General features: G+C 40.9%; 2 protein-coding genes across 4 annotated transcripts in view; one reads left to right on the forward strand and one right to left on the reverse strand.

The window, feature by feature from the left end:
- The window catches only part of aimp1a (aminoacyl tRNA synthetase complex interacting multifunctional protein 1a), a 31,427-nt gene extending 24,346 nt beyond the window's left edge, over positions 1 to 7,081 (reverse strand). The window contains exons 1-2 of one of the 2 annotated variants that reach the window (XM_085409748.1): positions 6,940 to 6,991; positions 4,087 to 4,181 (exon numbers count right to left, since the gene is read on the reverse strand). In XM_085409748.1, the coding sequence (XP_085265874.1) occupies positions 4,087 to 4,118 (32 nt within the window). In that variant the 5' untranslated portion in view covers positions 4,119 to 4,181; positions 6,940 to 6,991. Of the gene's footprint in view, positions 1 to 4,086; positions 4,182 to 6,939 lie in introns of both variants that reach the window. The other variant, XM_085409749.1, reaches the window with a different exon arrangement.
- A 165-nt stretch (positions 7,082 to 7,246) lies between these two features.
- tbck (TBC1 domain containing kinase) overlaps positions 7,247 to 18,398 on the forward strand; it is a 57,820-nt gene continuing 46,668 nt past the window's right edge. Inside the window, exons 1-19 of one of the 2 annotated variants that reach the window (XM_085409746.1) lie at positions 7,247 to 7,485; positions 7,811 to 8,014; positions 9,124 to 9,196; positions 9,394 to 9,508; positions 9,619 to 9,692; positions 10,257 to 10,398; positions 10,479 to 10,539; positions 10,637 to 10,698; positions 12,158 to 12,219; positions 12,339 to 12,487; positions 13,034 to 13,172; positions 13,272 to 13,371; positions 13,666 to 13,715; positions 13,847 to 13,976; positions 14,117 to 14,215; positions 14,290 to 14,352; positions 14,452 to 14,578; positions 14,744 to 14,794; positions 14,895 to 14,978. In XM_085409746.1, coding sequence (XP_085265872.1) covers positions 7,822 to 8,014; positions 9,124 to 9,196; positions 9,394 to 9,508; positions 9,619 to 9,692; positions 10,257 to 10,398; positions 10,479 to 10,539; positions 10,637 to 10,698; positions 12,158 to 12,219; positions 12,339 to 12,487; positions 13,034 to 13,172; positions 13,272 to 13,371; positions 13,666 to 13,715; positions 13,847 to 13,976; positions 14,117 to 14,215; positions 14,290 to 14,352; positions 14,452 to 14,578; positions 14,744 to 14,794; positions 14,895 to 14,978 — 1,774 coding nt within the window. In that variant the 5' untranslated portion in view covers positions 7,247 to 7,485; positions 7,811 to 7,821. The remainder of the gene's footprint in view (positions 7,486 to 7,810; positions 8,015 to 9,123; positions 9,197 to 9,393; positions 9,509 to 9,618; positions 9,693 to 10,256; positions 10,399 to 10,478; positions 10,540 to 10,636; positions 10,699 to 12,157; positions 12,220 to 12,338; positions 12,488 to 13,033; positions 13,173 to 13,271; positions 13,372 to 13,665; positions 13,716 to 13,846; positions 13,977 to 14,116; positions 14,216 to 14,289; positions 14,353 to 14,451; positions 14,579 to 14,743; positions 14,795 to 14,894; positions 14,979 to 18,398) is intronic. The other variant, XM_085409747.1, reaches the window with a different exon arrangement.

Consider the following 18,398-nt stretch of genomic DNA (forward strand, 5'->3'; position numbering starts at 1 on the left):
TAACCAGGACAAAGCTGTCCAGTGTCTCCTCAGGTACAATCGAGCCATCAGATGTGTTTACAAACATATCGCGATTAGATAAAATATCAGATCTGATGGCGCTGATTTTTCCCCTGAAGTGGTCTGCAAACTGCTCACAGAGTGAGTCTGTGGGGGTTCTTTGGGAGCTGTTAAAATCAGGGTTAAATAAGTGATCTATGGTGGAAAAGAGGACCTTGGGATTATTTTTGTTATTACTGATTATTTTGGCGAAGTATGAATTTCTTGAGTTCCTTAATGTATTATTGTACATTTTAAGTTGCTCGCAAAATATTTGATGGTTGATAGTATTTTTATTTTTCCTCCACCTCCTTTCTGCTGCCCTGCAATTTCTTAGAGTTAGAGTTCTAACGCTCATTTCTAATGGTGCCCTTTATCACCCCTTCCTGACTCAACCCTTTCCAATTATCTGAGCTTGGGACTGGCACTAGGAGTACACTAAGTGGCTTTTATTGTGGCATGGCTAAGATATGATGTCCACAGTAATGTAAATTCTCCACGCACTGCAGCTGGAAGGGCAGAGCAAACCAATGTGGACATTTGTCTTCTCACAGACCATTGCTCTAAGGAGTGGAAATAAAAAAAATGATAAATTTACGAGTTGCTGTTTATGTGTGGAAACGGTTAAAGTTATCTTGAAAAAAAAAAAAAGTATGCCATACCAATCTAGGCTGGCAGAAGTAACACAAAAGCGCTCCAACTTTAAGCTACTTTAAGCGACTTTTTTAAAACTCTAACTTAGAAACCAGAGTCACCCAAAACTGCTCTTCTGACATTGCAAATGCCCTAACACTACATTTCACGATGCATCAGTGCATCACAAGTTGGAGCAACATTCGCAGAAAAATTTAAAGATAAACTTTTGCACCACTAGAAACATTCTGGCACAGAACTGCTTCTCTGGACACTGACAATCACATTGTTAGAAAAGATATAATGGAGCTCGTCTATATATTGTGAGTGCATCATGTTCCCTGGTGTCATCTGATTAGGCTGTATTTCCACCATTGATGTATTAAGTTGAACAGGCCTAAGCGATAAAAGGATAAAAATAGAAAATTGTGAAATAACTTTTTTCAATAGCAATATGGGACATGGTCAATAAATAGTCAACAGAACTCATTCTATAATTTGACAGACAACACAAAAAGCCAATGCCAGTGAGAACAGCAATGGTGTGGCTGGAATAGAGTTAGAGCGATGTCATATTAGGAGAAGCTCCTCGCAGCAGCACATGTACTAATGTTTAGGCTACTGGAGTCGTGCACACCAGTATGTTAGGAGTGTGAAAAAGAAATTATGGTCCAGCAGTGTTACTACGTTGGCAGTCCGTATACAGCTACGGGCTGTTCATTTACCTGCAGAGAGCATCTGTTGTCAAATGGTGCAGTGTCAAAAATATGTGGTACAACTAGTCTATAGCCTACTCTTGTTCGTGTTGTTGGTCCTTGAGCCAGAGTTGAAGACAAACAGAGTGTTAAAGACAATGAAAAGTGTCCACTCCAGCCACTGTCTTTAGTTTTCGTGCTGTCTTAGACAGTGTCACTCCCTCGCCTGTTCCTGCAGACTTGTCAACCACTCAGCATTCAATTGACGGCACTGAGCACATTTGCATTGGTTGAAAGCCCTTCTCTACTGGCTTTCCGTAAGAAAATATGTACACAAACGGACATAATCGCAGCACCATAAATTAAGCATGAGGGAGATAACATTAAGGAAAACTCGAGTGACAACCCAATGGACACAGCCAGAGGTTCAAAGCAAGACGACATGGCTAAAATGTCAAAGTAACTTGATAGTGTGGAGATATTTTGGCCATTAAAAGTCTGAAAAAGAAGCAGAACTGGGTGCACTGCAAACTGTGTCAAAACCATGCTCCCACAAAGGCAGATAACGCCATGACAAGACATGATGTCAGTAAGGATATTTAAAAACATCAGATTTAAGCAGCTAACTGACCCATCCAACGTCCAAATTCATGGACATAACATCTCTCTCAAGCGACACTTTCCCAGCTGTACATAGAGTGTAGAGAGACAATGGTGTCATACTTCACTACCACATCAAATTTGTAGTTAAATGGTAAAGTCACATATCTGATCCATGCATGAGCCTCACTTCCCACTTCAGTGGGACACTACTGCAATCCTTTGTGGGAGACAAAGTGGACTACAACAGAGTGAATATGTCTTTTGTTATGTTTTCTTTTGTTTATATTTAAAAGTTTGTTAAATTTTACATATTTACACATTAATATACAACTGATATGGAAAAAAATGATAGTTATAAGATATTTTTCTGTATCATACAGGCCTAAATGAGAACTGGATACCAGAGACAACACAGTTCACGGTTCTTAAACTTGAATAAAAGTTGCTCAGTGATCCAAAAAGGCATCCAAGCTTCCTCCATGAGGTACCCAGATGTTCTCCACATTTCTGCAATTTTGGCTCATAGAGCATGCGCGTTGGGGTCCCACTGAGCTGAGCACGTAACAAAGATTTCTGCCAGCTTAATTCCCAGTGGCTAGCCCAGAGACAAATGAATATGAATAATAACAGAAAACATATGGGGGTTCTAGACTTTCCAATTCTTAATTGACTAAATGGCTTAAATTCTGGGGAAAATGTGTCTTTGGGCCAGCGTACATCAGGTGATAAATGTATTTGCTGTAATACCCCAGTTTCATGACTACAACAATGTGTTAAATTTGCCCTCGAGAACATTCACAGATGCACATTTTAAACCTTTCACATAAAAGAAAAGTATGCATGAAAGTATGTGAACAATGACAGTTATCCTGCAGCAGTTGTCTAAGCATGGGTATGATAAAGGCCGGCAAACTGTGATAGGCTAAGAGTAAATTTAGCTCACATTAATATTCAAGAATTACAAAACCAATCAAAATCAAGACCATTACATTGTAACATGATCATAAACTAATCCTGTATTGCTTTGGTTTTGTTACTATTAATATGCTACAGAAAATAACGATGTAATACAAGCAATGATCTGAATTTCAAAAGTCCCATATATCTCAAATGCCCCATACATTTAAGGGTTTAATATGATAACTCAAAAATTATTTTTCTTATTGTGAAGATTTTTTTAATCCCACTATTTGTATGTATGTATGTATGTATGTATGTATGTATGTATGTATGTATGTATGTATGTATGTATGTATGTATGTATATAAAGTTAAATTCACTTTACAGATTTAAGAAAAAGGTAAAATAATGAAAATAAAACCATGGCTGCCGTGTTAGAACAGTAAAGGTCACCAGCTATGGAACGCCAGGACTGCCATAATGAATTAATTAAATACACCATTAAATAATTAATTAAATGTGGCAATAATTAATTAAAATTGGAATTAATTAATTAAATAAATAGTTATGACACATGTAATTAATTAATTATTGACACATTTAATTAATTATTTATGTATTTCACATTTTAATTAATTATTGACACATGTAATTAATTAATTATTGACACATTTAATTAATTATTTATGTATTTCACATTTTAATTAATTATTGACACATTTCATTAATTATTGACACATTTAATTAATTATTTAATGATATATTTATTTATTTCATTTTGGCAGTCCTGACGCCTGGCTCTCGTCATGAAATAATTTTATCTGTCAGCCTCACCCATCAAACTCAGGGGGCGGGGTTAACGCTGCCCATGCAGCTTCTCTAACATTTGATTGGTTGCCGTGCAAAGTAAGTCAAAACAGGTCGATCCTAGAAAATCGATTGCTTGTGTAGACTTGGGGCAGCCAGTTATCCCAGAATGCAGATCAAATCACAAGCAGCAATGGTGGTGGTGTAGTTTTAAAATACCCCGTTTTTCTGTCACCAGCTACACTTTTAACAGTGTTTTAGCCGCGAATGTCGCGACGTATGTCTGGTCAGGTTGTCAACATAGAACATGTTTGCAAAAGTGCTCAGATGTTTTCAGAGATTTCACTAGCTCTGCTAACAGTTAGCATGCAGAGTGCACCGAGGGGGTTACGTTAACCGGTTTGTTTACATATTCCACTCTCCGTGTTCCACATGTTGCATTCGCAGATTCTCATTTTCACCGAACGATCGTCTCTTTCCGCCTGGTCTTGTGTCTCTGTGCTTCTGTAACATAAAGAACGAGCTGACATTTTTCTCACGAAACCAGCGATCAGCTCAGCAGACCCTCAGTTTACCTGCATGCATCCTCCTCCTCATCTGTCAGCTGTTTAACACCTGCTGCTAATTCAAGAAACACGCCTAGTTACCTGGTGATAGTCACAGTTTAACTGGGCAGCCGGTGCTCGATATAACGCAATGTCAGCGCATTTTTCTGCACAAGATAAGTAAATATAGTGTTTTCCCCGAGCGCAGAGCTGCTGGAGCTCGTTTCCTTACAGAGCACTTTATAGGCGAACAGCTTTATCAGCGGCTGATGTCCAATCACCGCCACACAGCTTTGAAACCTCAGCTGAGTTTTAGCTCTCAGTGGTTAAACGCTGGACTTCATTCACTCAGGTTCTGTCTGTCGGGTCACGTTTACTTCGCTGTTTTATTTACAACTGAGCAAATCGGTTTGGCTGAGGTTAAAGTTACGTTTCATAACTGCATAGTTTCACAGACGTTTAATGGTTCACTGGCACATGTGTTAGACTGAACTATCATCTAAATATCATCTGTTTTTTAATAGTTATTCAACTGTATTCTAAGCACCAGCTGTCTGTTAGAATGTGATTTTTTCTCTCTCTCTGTTGGCAGAGGTATAAAAATGCGCAGGAAAATCTGACATGCATGGCGAACTTCACCGACGATATTTAGGGAGGAATAAACACACATCAAACATAAATGAACCATTTGTCTGTCTCCATAATTGAGAGCATTTTCTCTTCTTATGTCAACACTCTCTCTCTTTTTTTTTGCTTTTTCGGTCATGTTATGTTTACCTGTCAAAGGCTTGTTACAAACTATGAAACACATTGTGCAGACTTCTGGATGTTAGAAGAAAACTAATACTGCTCATGAATGAGACTAAAGGCAGGAAGGTGTCCTTTAAAACTAAACATGTTAATAGGACCTCCCTGTTTATATCATAGTTTATGATATAGCACGTGTATTTCAGTAATAGCCTGCTGAGGCCACTATACGTGCTGGCCTCATATCAAATGTGAAGGCAGACTGAGTCTATGTTTGACGTTTTTTATATCTAATCTTCCTTTTCAAACATTTAAACAGCAGCGAGTCTGCAGCTGAGGGAATACAAATTCAAATTGTCGGAACAGGTTTGCTCGTTTCTTGGATTCATTTGGTGATTTATTAAATGTATAACTGTTATTCTAATCTGCTGCTGAGTGTCTTACACTTTTCTTTATGCTGTATATTTTCACGTCTCTGGAATAGTTGGCAGTTAGATAGTCAGCTGGGAAACTTTGTGTTAACTCATGGAGCTGAGGATATCGTGGATATGCTGACCTCGCTGCGTGGTGTACAGAGCGAGGTCAGCATGATTAATATTCACAATAAAAATATTAGCCGAACATCATGAAGTCTGTATGTGTTTCATAGTGTCGAACAACCTTTGTACAGTTAAAGCCAGCAGTTACTACATGACGGAAACACCAACGTTATCTCTTTTATGTGTTTATACACAGGTCACGCTGATTACTGAACAAAAACCCAAAGATCAGATGTTAAACAGATTTATTTGCTCTCTCTCCTCCTTAAACATGTTTTTAATGTTAGTTATAATTCAGAATTGGCGACTGAAACACGTAGGACACATAAGAACATCAGGAAATAAAACATCGATAAATATAACCTCAGTAAAAGAAGTCAGCGGGGGTTACTACAGCTGTGTACCGGGGCCTGCGCTTTGTCGGTGGGATTGCTTGCGAGGCGAGCGGGTCTATCCCACGCTTTGCCGTGAGACTGGGCAGACATCTCCGAAATCATCGAAACACTTTTGCAAAGAGGCTGTATCTTGACAAACCGACCAGACACATGAAGATTAAACCACTACATTCTCGGCTAAAAAAATATTAAAACGGTATTTGGTAACACACAAACAGGGTTTTTCAAAGCTCAGTTCTGTTAGCTTCCACATGCCGGTTGTGTGCTAGAAACAATGGCCACCAGGCCAAAGCAATGGTTTTGACTCGATCAGCGTTAACCCCGCCCCCTGAGTTTGATGGGTGAGGCTGACAGATAAAATTATTTCATGATGAGAGCCAGGCGCCAAGACTGCCAAAATGAAATAAATAAATATATCATTAAATAATTAATTAAATGTGTCAATAATTAATGAAATGTGTCAATAATTAATTAAAATGTGAAATACATAAATAATTAATTAAATGTGTCAATAATTAATTAATTAAATGTGTCAATAATTAATTAAAATGTGAAATACATAAATAATTAATTAAATGTGTCAATAATTAATTAATTACATGTGTCATAACTATTTATTTAATTAATTAATTCCAATTTTAATTAATTATTGCCACATTTAATTAATTATTTAATGGTGTATTTAATTAATTCATTATGGCAGTCCTGGCGTTCCATAACCAGCATTACAACAAAATGAAAATGTTAAAACACTTTGGTGTGTTTATTCCTATATTTGGATTGACTGTGTATTCGTGACAGCTCACTATTGTGCGCTTAACATGAGCTAACGTTGCATCAGTTAGGAGGTAAGCTACAATATTAGCCGGTTCAGCTCCAGTTTTCTCGACCAACTTGGGAATAAACTCCACTTTAGGCTAGCTCTCGTGTAGTTAAGCTACTTAGTATAAGCGCGGGTTAGACATCATTGACAATAAAAAATACAACAATGGTGGGTTGAAACAGAAAATATAGCACAGAGCCTTTTTAAACTTACATGAACTCTGAGCGGCAGCAAACCCAGCACGATTTCAACTGGGGAGCGTGACAGCTGCTATCCCTCCTTGCTAACGGAGCTAGCAAACAGGCAGCCGCAGATTCGCCAGTTCAGGCCCCACTGTGTAGATCGCAGCAGCATACGGATAGGAAGCAGGTGCAGTTAGCCGTTTGCTGTCGCTAGCCATATGTTCTATGGCTCGGACATTAGGGAAGCCTTAAAGTTGTCTCGGCAATTGCCTGTGTATAATTAACAGATTAAAAAAAATAGACCACAAACAGGAAAAGTACATATAAAACTACTCTTCAGTGACTTTTCTGTCTTTTTTTTTCATTGATGAAATTTTAACACCGTTGTCTCGCTCGTGCAAAGTATTTTCTGTGCGCCCCCCCCTCGTCGCACGAAATAAACGTCGTCGATCACGTTCGCTCAGCTGTTTTCATCGCGTCGCAGAAACAGGAAAAATAATTCATTTCAATAATAATTTCAGGTTACTCGTTTACATGGTTATGCAGCTTCGTCTTTAGAGAGGACGCATTTTTTGAGGTAATGCATACTAAACGACGGCTCCACATCTGACATAACAGCTATTTTCATAACTTCATACATTCAGTAGCATCGTTGCCCTCTCGCACTCTGTCTTTTGCTTCCGAAACGATATTTCTGTTAACTAACTGGTGTAAGTGTGTTGCAATAACAAAGTCAGTGTTAACCCTTTTGCTCCAATCATGGGCTTTACCTCAGTTTTGTGTTGAATTACATTAAGGGTGAAGTTGGATAATATACCACATCACCGTATTGATTAATGTTTCTTTCATTCATGTTTTACGCATAATTTCCCCTTGCTGTTTCCCTTTATCTGTTTTTCAAGCCAGTGGCACAATGCGCTCCCTTAAAGACGCCCAGCTAGGAGCCTTTACCTTCTTTGCCTCAGCTCTTCCACATGATGTCTGTGGAAGCAATGGACTCCCTCTGACTCCCAACTCCATCAAAATCCTGGGACGTTTCCAGATTCTCAAAACCATCACTCACCCCAGACTCTGCCAGTATGTGGACATTTCCAGAGGGAAGCACGGTATGGCTTTCTGTCTTGTCTCTTGTAGTGCTAAAATAAAAATGTGTAACCTGTCATCACATTTCATATTAAGCACTTAAACAACTTATCTAAATTGAAGCTATTAATTTGGGCTTTCAGTACAGAACTTACTAAAGTGGTGACACATAACATGTTTAATGACACGCTTGTGTTGGATACATGTTTGCTATGATTTATGAATTTTGGGAATACCTATAAAGCACATGACTCTGCTGTAAGCAAAGGGGTTCAAAGTGTGCCAAGGAAATATTACCCACACCACCACCAATACACCAGCCAGGCAGAACTGTTGATACAAGGCAGGATGGATCTATGCTTTCATGTTGTTTATGTCAGATTTTGAGCCTGCCATCTGAAGGTTGAGACTCATCAGATCAGGCAGCGTTTTTCCAGTTTTCTTGTTTCCAGTTTTGCTTATCCTGTGCAAACTGTAGCCTGTTTCCTGTTCTTTGCTGACAGGATTAGCACCTGGTGTTTTCTGCTGCTGTAAGCCCATCTGCTTCAAGGTTCCACATGTTGCGTATTCAGCGATCCTCCAAGTCGTTATTAGAGTTTTCTTCTCTGACTTCTGACATCAACAAAGAATTTTCTCCCAGAGAATTGCCACTCACTCAAACCAGCCCATCTGGCACCAACAACCATTGTCATGTTCAAAGTCACTGAGGTCACCTTTCTACCCCATTCTGACGCTCAGTTTGAACTTCAGTAGATTGGCTTGACTCTACATTGCTTTGCATTGATTTGCTGCTATGTGATTTTTCTAATTAGTTGTACCTAACAAAGTGGCCACTGAATGTATATCTATGTATTTACAAGTGGGAAACATGACATGTACTACATAGTATGTCATTAAGGAGTCCTTCAAACACCATCCTTACATAATGGTTGTGAACATTTGGAAAATACAAATCCAGAAGTTTTTTGTTTTTCTTTCTGAAATTTGCCTTTCCGACAGCAAAAGTCTTGATTGTATTTGTATCTCAACCTTTTATCCTTCTTGCTAGATTTCGAATTAGTCCAGGTGTATTATCAATAGTGACCCTATTGCTGGTTTTAATAATCATTATCTTTTTTTTCTTGCTCTTCAGAACGGCTGATCGTTGTTGCTGAACACTATGAGAACTGTTTAAGCATTTTCCAAAAACCAGAAAACGCACCCAGGTAAAACGACCAAAACTAACCAGACAGCAATACACAAAAAATGTGAATGTGACTGATGTGAATGATTCATTGTTATTTTACCTTTCTTTACTTTCACTTTTGAACAGTTCCCTTTAAACCTTATTGTTCATAAGGTTTTTCATGTGATGTACACTTTTCAGCGCATTAACAATAAAAAAGGTTTCTGTTTGTGCTAGTGCAGAAAAGGTGCTGCAAATAGCCTATGAGGTTCTTGAAGGCCTGGAGTTTATGAACAAAAATGGTTTGGTGCACCGAGCCCTCGGCCCAAACAATGTCCTCATGGACTGCAAGGTACTGTTTCTATCAAAGTCATCAGGTTTACGCTAGCCTGAGTTACTGTCTAGTTTTAAAGAAATTGGAAAAAAAGGTCTTGCACTCTAATGTCGAGCTTGTCTTTGCAGGGGAACGTCAAGCTGGCAAAGTTCGGCCTTTATCACATGACTGATCACGGGGCAGATGTGGATTTTCCCATTGGGTATGTCCTTTTCTTCTCTTTTTTTCCTTCAGTTAGCTCAGTGTAAAGGGTCAAGTCTTCACGCATATCTGGTTTCTGTTACTCAACAAAAAACAGGCAATTGACCGTAAAAATGATGCATAATTGGCTCATATCCTTTTTCACAGAAACCAGCTTTTAGGGCATCCTGATTAAGGAACTGTAACAGATCTTTGGGCTTTTATCACAATCCAAAGGTCTTCATGTTCTACCAAGTATCTGTGTAATATCCTTTTGCAGACTGAGAAGAGAAATGATGGCACATTCCTGTGACTTTCATGAAACATTTGGTGTTGAAAGTTCAATAAATGTAACTGACAAACAGCTTTCGCTTTGAGGAACAGCTGTTTGGACATCATTTATTAACAAGAACAATAACAACACTTTACATAGAGTAATAAAGAAGATGTCATATTAGATATAAAACAGAAATTCAGCAAATTCCCTGTGGGGTTTAAAGCCTTAATTAACTTGCTGTTTATAATTTGTCTTATTCTGAGGCTTATAAAAGTGCAATACTTATCTGCTCTGTCATTTTTGCCTCAGGTACCCATCATACCTTGCTCCAGAGGTGATCGCTCAGGGCTCCTTCCACCCCAGTGACCCTTCCCGTGATGAAGCTCCTCTGCCCTCGGGACCAAAGTCTGATGTCTGGTCGCTCGGCATTTTGCTCTTCGAATTGTGTGCGGTAAGAATTCTTAATAAACATTCATGCAAGATTTTGGATTTTTGTTTAGAAATTCCATCTTAAAATCGAATCAATTGCAGGGCAGAAGACTCCTGCAGAATATTGATATAAGCGAGAGGCTGAAATTCATTTTAACCCTGGGTGAGTACAAAGGTCATCTGGGTTATTCAGAGCACAGAAAAAATTGTGCCTCTAGTCTCGTTTAGGCTTAAGTGGCGATGTTGTTTGTCCTCCTTAGGTTGCATGGATGACATTGTCACTGTCCTTGCTGAGGAACATGGTTGCTTGGATACCATTAAGGTAAACCTAATGTCTGTTTGACCGGCAGCAATGTCATAGCTGGTGTTGTCTGTATGTGTGTGTGTGAAACCTACTATAACATAAACTCCATAAAAGACATTTTGAATGCTTTCTGTCTGTCTATGGCCAGATTTTGTCAACACATTAAAGTCACAACTATTCAAGATATACTTTCAGCGTTTGCAGATGAAATCAAAGAGAAGTTTAAATATAGGCGTGATCTGAGTACGACGTGAATAAGCCTACTTATGAATCATGCAGACAAATGTTGTGACGATGGGCAGTTAGGTTTTTCTTTTCTGATAAAAATACAGAGTCATTAAAGTTGGATTTATCATCACAGTATTATAGTCACGTGTAAAACCTACATTTATCTCTAGGTTGGCTGTGTTTTGATGTCTTTGATCTTCATGCTAATTGGATACCTAAATGTAGGTTCTGAAATCAAAACAGCACGAACCAGATTGTACATATATTCAGTCTAAAAATATTGTTGTTTACTCACCTAAATTATTTTAGTTGTTTGGGTGGTTGATTTCACTCAAATAATTATTGAATATTTTTTACATAAATGGTGGAGTTTGTGATTCAAACAAAAATATCTTATATAGGTATGTATGATGATGAATGGATATAAAAGACAAACAAAAACAGTATATACAGTATGCTTTCATCCAGCAGCAGGTATGGTGGATGTTTATGTACGGACACTATGTGACCATTCTAAGTGTTCATCAGAGTGACGGACTGTGGAAAGATACTGTGTTTGTCTGCTTGTTTAGTCGTACAGTGCTCTGTAGCGCCTACCAGAGGAGGGGCGTTAGAACAGGTTTTGTGTGGGGTGTGATGGGTCTGCAGTGATATTGCCTGTTCGTTTCCTGATTCTGGATTTGTACAAATCCTGAATTGAGGGAAAGTTAGCAGCAATGGTCTTTTCTGCAGATGTCATTATTGACGTCTTCTGCACACTCTGTGGCTTATTTAAGCACTGTCTGTTACATGCAAATCCCTAGAAGTTTTGTAACTAGTACATGCTCATGCTACGGTTTTGTTTGGCTTGTACTTAATGTCACAAAAAGTTTTTTTGAAAGGGTAGTAGATTTTATGGATTTTTAGGAGTTTATGGACAAAGAAACAAAGAAACAGAAAGAGATTTCATGCATTATTATATTTGAAAATGTGACATAATGTAAGTTGGGAAGCAGTTTCAATATGGCCAGGGCCCTTTTATGTGAAGTTTGCATGTTCTCTCAGTGCTTGTACACGTCATTATCCTGGAGTTCTGGTTTCTTCCACCATGGAAAACACTGCTAGGTTAACCAGGTTGTCTTGGCGATGGACACTCTTAAACAACTGTGCAAATGCTCACTAATATTTCTTGACTCTTATTGGGAAGCATCAATGCGGTGTGTCTGTTCCATTTATGACAGCGTTGATCATATTTGTATAATATTTACAGGAGCTGCCTGACAGTGTTCTTGAGTTATTAAGGAAGTGCTTGACCTTTCTTCCATCTAAAAGGTAAATCCAGTTTCTGTTGGATTTCATATCCTATTGCAGGTCATTAGACATTAAGTTAAAAAGAAAATCTTTTTTGGTGTCATGATAATCATGTCTTTTGACTTTTATACATAATATAGGCCAACCCCTGCAGAACTACTGCAAGACCCTGTTTTTAATAGCATCTCCTGCCACTACACACCCTTCCAGAAGCCTGTCAGCCTGTTCTCCTCATCCCTGCGCTGTGCACATCTGGTGCTCCCAGACGACATCAGTGACCTTTGCAAAGGTCTTACCCACTTACACACAAACAAATATGCAGACTTGCACAGACACTGAAACACACAACAACGTCGGACATACACAAACCATATGTCGAACTACTTTCCTTTGATTAAAAACCTTAAAAACACTCTTAAAGCAGAACAGATTATCCAGAAATTGCTTTAATTAAGTGTTCCTTTACTAATAAAGTCGTAGCATTGTTTTATCCTCCTTTTCACATACCATACAGTCCTGTATTTAATTCCAAACTCTCTTTTCTCTTCACCACGCCAACAGCTTTCCACTGTCGAGAACATCTTGACAGTAGAAATGAGAAAGTTTTGGTTTTTCCTGCTTTCTAGTTCTGGAAGCGATTTCCTTAGATTTACGCTGTTTATTTTATTTGTTGCAGGCCAGATGAAATAATAAAAAAAAAGACTTTATTAGTGTCATTTCCTTTTCAAACAGTCACTACTTTCACCATTTATTTTCATATGTTGTAGAGCCACCTGTGCCTGTTGGGTTTTTACTCTTTTTGTGTGTGTGTATATGTTTGTGTGTGTGCTATTAGACGACGATGAGGATTACCTGTCGGAGCGGGCCATAGATGAGGTTTATCATCTGTGGTGTCTGGCAGGTGGAGACCTAGAAAAGGAGCTCACCAACCAGGAAATCATTCAGTCCAAACCACCGATCTCCACACTGCCCAAGTATAAAACAACATATGCACAAACACAAAAGACTGAGCGGTTGGCAGTTTTTATTTAAATTTTGAGCCTGTCTGCATCTTGATTGCATCTCCTTTTCAGTTTCGTCTTGGAGGATGGGGAGACGTTTGGCCAGGGCAGGGATCGGAGTTTCTTGCTCGATGACACGACAGTGACGCTGTCTCTGTGCCAACTCAGAAATGTAAGACCGTAAAATGTGTACATTTCTTTATGAACACTCCTGCACTATCTGCAGCCTTCTGGGCTTCCTTTGATATACTGAAAACAACTGCAGTCATTATGCCACTCGTACTTCTGTATTAATAAGTGTGTTTTTATTAGTTGACAAAATCTTTTAATGTTGCCTTGCTGTATTGCAACTGCAGTAAAATTGCACTTGCAATAGAAACTATAAATTACTATAGAGACTAGATATTTATAGAAACTATAAACTTCTGTTACTGTTTTTACCATAAGTGGTCTTTTTTTCCCCCAGAGGTTGAAAGATGTAGCCAGAGAAGCCTATTACCCTCTCCTCGAAGACGAGTAAGTGCTCTCAATCTTGAAGTTGCTCTTGTCATCCTCTCCTCCCCTTTAGTATTTTACACCTTACTTCATCATTTATTTTAGCTTGAGAAATGTCATACCCCCCCTCTGCTTATTTCTCCCTCCTCCAGACAGTCGAGTTTGCCCCAGTCCAACAGCAGCAATGAACTGTCGGCCGCCGTCACGCTGCCACTCATCATCCGTGAAAGAGACACCGAGTACCAGCTCATCCGCATCATCCTCTTTGACAGATTGCTCAAGGTCTGGGCTCCATACAAATTCATATGCAGCACTCAGCATGCAAAAGCATTTCCTCAGTTTCTGTCCTGTATTTGTAGTATTTGTTGTTTAAACGTGTTATTGTTAGACTGGGACTCAATAATGTATTGCTTTGACTTTAGGCCTACCCGTACAAGAAGACCCTAGTGTGGAAAGAAGCCAGAGTGGACATTCCCCCACTTGTACGAGGGCTGGCGTGGGCTGGCTTGCTGGGCATTGAGGTACAAAATAAATCATGAAAAGTTGCATTTTTATATTTGTTTGTGGTACCGCTTACTCTCCTTCTTTTGCACAGGGTGACATTCAAGCTAAATATGAAGGTATAGACAAGGATACTCCCATACCAACTGACAGACAGGTACACAGCTGTTTAAAAATGCATGTTACGCCGTGTATACAAGTGGATTTAATCTAACTTCATTCAATCTCTTTTGTCTTTTCGTGCACATGCTTACAGATTGAAGTGGACATCCCACGGTGCCACCAATATGATGAGCTGCTGTCATCTCCCCAGGGCCACATCAAGTTCAGACGTGTGTTGAAAGCGTGGGTGGTGTCTCACCCTGACCTGGTCTACTGGCAGGGTCAGTCATTCTCTTGTAACTCGCACTATTTATTATTGTACTGTACATAAATAGACACTAGGTGGTGGTCATGCCACACTTTTCAAATTCCTTGTTAAATTTCTTGACCCTACAGTTGAATTTGTGTGAAGATCATGAGCTGTTCTGACTTGATTTTCACTTCAGGTTTGGATTCGCTTTGTGCCCCCTTTCTATATCTGAATTTCAACAATGAAGGCAAGACTTTTAATGTGAACTCAAGTAGCTAACTAGTATTTTATCTCCATTTTATTTTCATACTTTTCATACTTTCATTTTTATCTGATTCTCTTCCCAGCTTTGGCATATGCCTGCATGTCTGCCTTCATCCCCAAGTACTTGTACAACTTTTTTCTGAAGGACAACTCTCATGTGATCCAAGGTAAGCTATACTTGAGTAATCTTCGCACAACTCAGAGAGTTACTTACGCACTAATGAAATATTCAGTTTTCATTCTTCGAGCAGACGCTGTTCCATATTATTTTATTACTTGTTGTCATTTCTACCGGTTATCATATGTAGTCAACTGCAAGTTAAGTAATAAGCATTAAACGTTGTCTGAGCATTCAGTTAAGTTCAAAAGCAAATTATCATCGGCTGGCACTGAGCATCAGCCCGTCAGCTCAATGTTGATTAAATTTTGGCTCCATGTTGCTTCTAAGCTCTGAAAACTAATTTCAGTCTTTCTTAATGGAGTTTGCAGCTGAGTCGCATCATTTAGAGATAGGGAAACAAATGAAACTGCAAGTGCCTGCAGAGAAATGTCACAGGCAATTCGTACGTGACTGATAAACAGCTGCACCATACACCTCTTGAACTCCATGGGGAATGTGACTATTATCATTTCTTCCCCTGCTAGATGCCCTGGAGAGAGCTGTCTAATGTTTATCTTTCTGGTCAGAGCTCCTTTGTAGATGAACTGTGTGAAGAAATGGGGCTTGCACAGCTTTGTGCAGCATGAGTTTACATTCACTATGTACTGAGGTTGAGAAAGGCTGAAAAGTGGATCAGGAGAGTACGAGCAACATGTGGGTAACACATAAGAGTTGACTAAATTTCAATAAAACTGATTCACTTGATGGAATTACTACACTCAAGCTTTTCTGAGTCACGTTTGTGTATGTTTTTCTTTGATGAACAATACTGCACCACCCCTCATTTCTTTATATTTTGCTTGAAAAAAGAGAAATAGGTTCAGCAGTTTATTGAAACGTGTACAAATATACATAGCAATGCAGTATATAAGGAAAAAACTGAGTCAATAGTCAACATTTGGTATGACCACCTTTATTCTTCAGCACAGCCTGAACTCTCTTAGTCTGATTGCTTTACATTTCAATCAATCAATCAATCAAGGCTTTATTTGCCACGTGCCGGTTGCCCTGCAGTGAAATAGGACCCCCCCCTCCGACCTTACACACACAACACAGACATCAGATGAGGATACAGGTCGGAGATCGGTAGCCATCCATCCATCCATCCATCTTCATCCGCTTTGTCCGGGGCCGGGTCGCGGGGGCAGCAGCCTAAGCAAAGAGGCCCAGACCTCCCTCTCCCCAGCCACCTCCTCCAGCTTATCCGGGGGAATACCAAGGTGTTCCCAGGCCAGCCAAGAGATATAATCTCTCCAGCGTGTCCTGGGTCTGCCCCGGGGCCTCCTCCCGGTGGGACATGCCTGGAACACCTCACCCAGGAGGCGCCCAGGGGGCATCCTTGTCAGATCCCCGAACCACCTCAGCTGGCTCCTTTCGATGTGGTTTCGGTAGCGTTACAGAAAAAAACACTGAAATATACACTACAATGGGAAAGTACAAGAGGGAAAAAAGAGACCTCTACTCATGCTGGGCTCCTGGGAGGACAGCATGTGTTTTTGTTCGGCTGCAGCCTTGCGACCGCAGCTGGCGCCGAAAGGGTATCCGCATGAAGTGATGGTGCTTTTTACTTTAGTGCGAACAGCTCATATGAATTTCAAAGCTGTTCTAACAGTCCAACACTGGCCTCTCAATCTCCCATTGGAGAGCCGTGAGCTTCTCCATGATGTCTCACCATGTACCCCAACCAGAAGCCTTGGATGAACCGGGATGTTCGTCTCCTCCTGAAGGCCCGCAACACCACCTTTAGGTCAGGAGATGCACACGCCTACAGTACAGCCAGGGCTAATCTAAAGAAGGGCATCAAAAAAGCCAAACACCATTACAAAAAGAAGGTAGAAGAACACTTCTCCAACTCCAACCCCCGACGCATGTGGCAAGGACTCCAGACCATCTCAGACTACAGGACCACTAAACCCTCCCCCGCATCCTCTGATGTCTCCTTCCTCAACGAGCTCAACAACTTTTATGCTCGTTTTGAGCGAGGGAACCCCACAACCACAACCAAAGCAGACGTGACGCCAGACCACCAACCTCTGACTCTCTCCCCCACCGATGTAGGAGCGGTGCTGAGCAGGATCAATGTCCACAAGGCTGCAGGTCCTGATGGCATCCCCGGGCGTGTTCTCAGAGCGTGTTCTGGGGAGCTTGCAGGAGTGCTGACAGACATATTCAACCTGTCCTTGGCCCACGCTGTGGTACCGGCCTGCTTCAAATCCACCTCCATCGTCCCGATACCCAAAAACTCCAACCCATCTTGCCTCAATGACTACCGCCCAGTAGCACTCACCCCCATCATCACTAAGTGCTTAGAGCAGCTGGTCCTAGCACACTTCAAATCCTGTCTCCCCCCCACCCTGGACCCCCACCAATTCGCATACCGCCAGAACAGGAGCACAGAGGATGCAGTCTCCATCGCACTGCACTCTGTCCTCTCACACCTGGACAACAACAACACCTACGCCAGAATGCTGTTTATAGACTTCAGTTCAGCATTCAGTACAATCCACCCCTCACAACTCATCAGGAAACTGACAGACCTGGGCATCAGTTCCCTCATCTGCAAATGGTTACTGGACTTCCTGACCAACCGCCCCCAACATGTCTGGCTGGATAACCGCTGCTCATCTACAATCACGATGAACACCGGTGTACCACAAGGCTGTGTGATGAGCCGTTTCCTCTACTCCCTCTTCACCCACGACTGCAGACCGGCTGATGGTTCCAACACCATCATTAAGTTTGCATATGACACCGCGGTGATTGGCCTCATCAGTGACAACGATGAGGCCGCCTACAGGGCGGAGGTGGATCGTCTGGCTGAGTGGTGCGACACAAACAACCTGCTGCTTAACACCGAGAAGACCAAGGAGCTCATCGTGGACTACAGGAGGAATGCTGACCCACATCCACCCATCCACATTAAGCGTGTGAGCAGCTTCAAGTTTCTGGGAGTCCACATCTCCGAGGATCTCACCTGGACGACCAACTGCTCCAAGCTGGTCAAGAAGGCTCACCAGTGCCTCTTCTTCTTGAGGACTCTGAGGAAGAACCACCTGTCCTCAGACATCCTGGTGAACTTCTATCGTTGCACCATCGAGAGCATCCTGACCAACTGTATAACAGTCTGGTACAGGAACTGCTCTGCCTCGGACCGGAAGGCGTTGCAGAGGGTCGTGAAAACTGCCCAGCGCATCGCCGGAGCACCACTTCCTGCCATAAAAGACATCTACAGGAAGCGGTGTCTGAAAAGGGCTGGTAAAATCATCAGGGACCCCAGTCACCCATCACATGGACTCTTCACCCTCCTGCCCTCTGGGAGGCGCTACAGGAGCCTCCGGACTAAGACCACCAGGTACCGGAACAGCTTCTTCCCCACAGTTGTCAGACTCCTGAACTCTGCCTCCTGACATCTGACCCACGTTAACAC

The sequence above is a fragment of the Rhamphochromis longiceps genome, linkage group LG6 (genome assembly GCF_057381845.1).
Source record: "Rhamphochromis longiceps isolate RC_006_pf linkage group LG6, R_longiceps_female_GT1.1, whole genome shotgun sequence".
NCBI classification, from domain to species: domain Eukaryota; kingdom Metazoa; phylum Chordata; class Actinopteri; order Cichliformes; family Cichlidae; genus Rhamphochromis; species Rhamphochromis longiceps.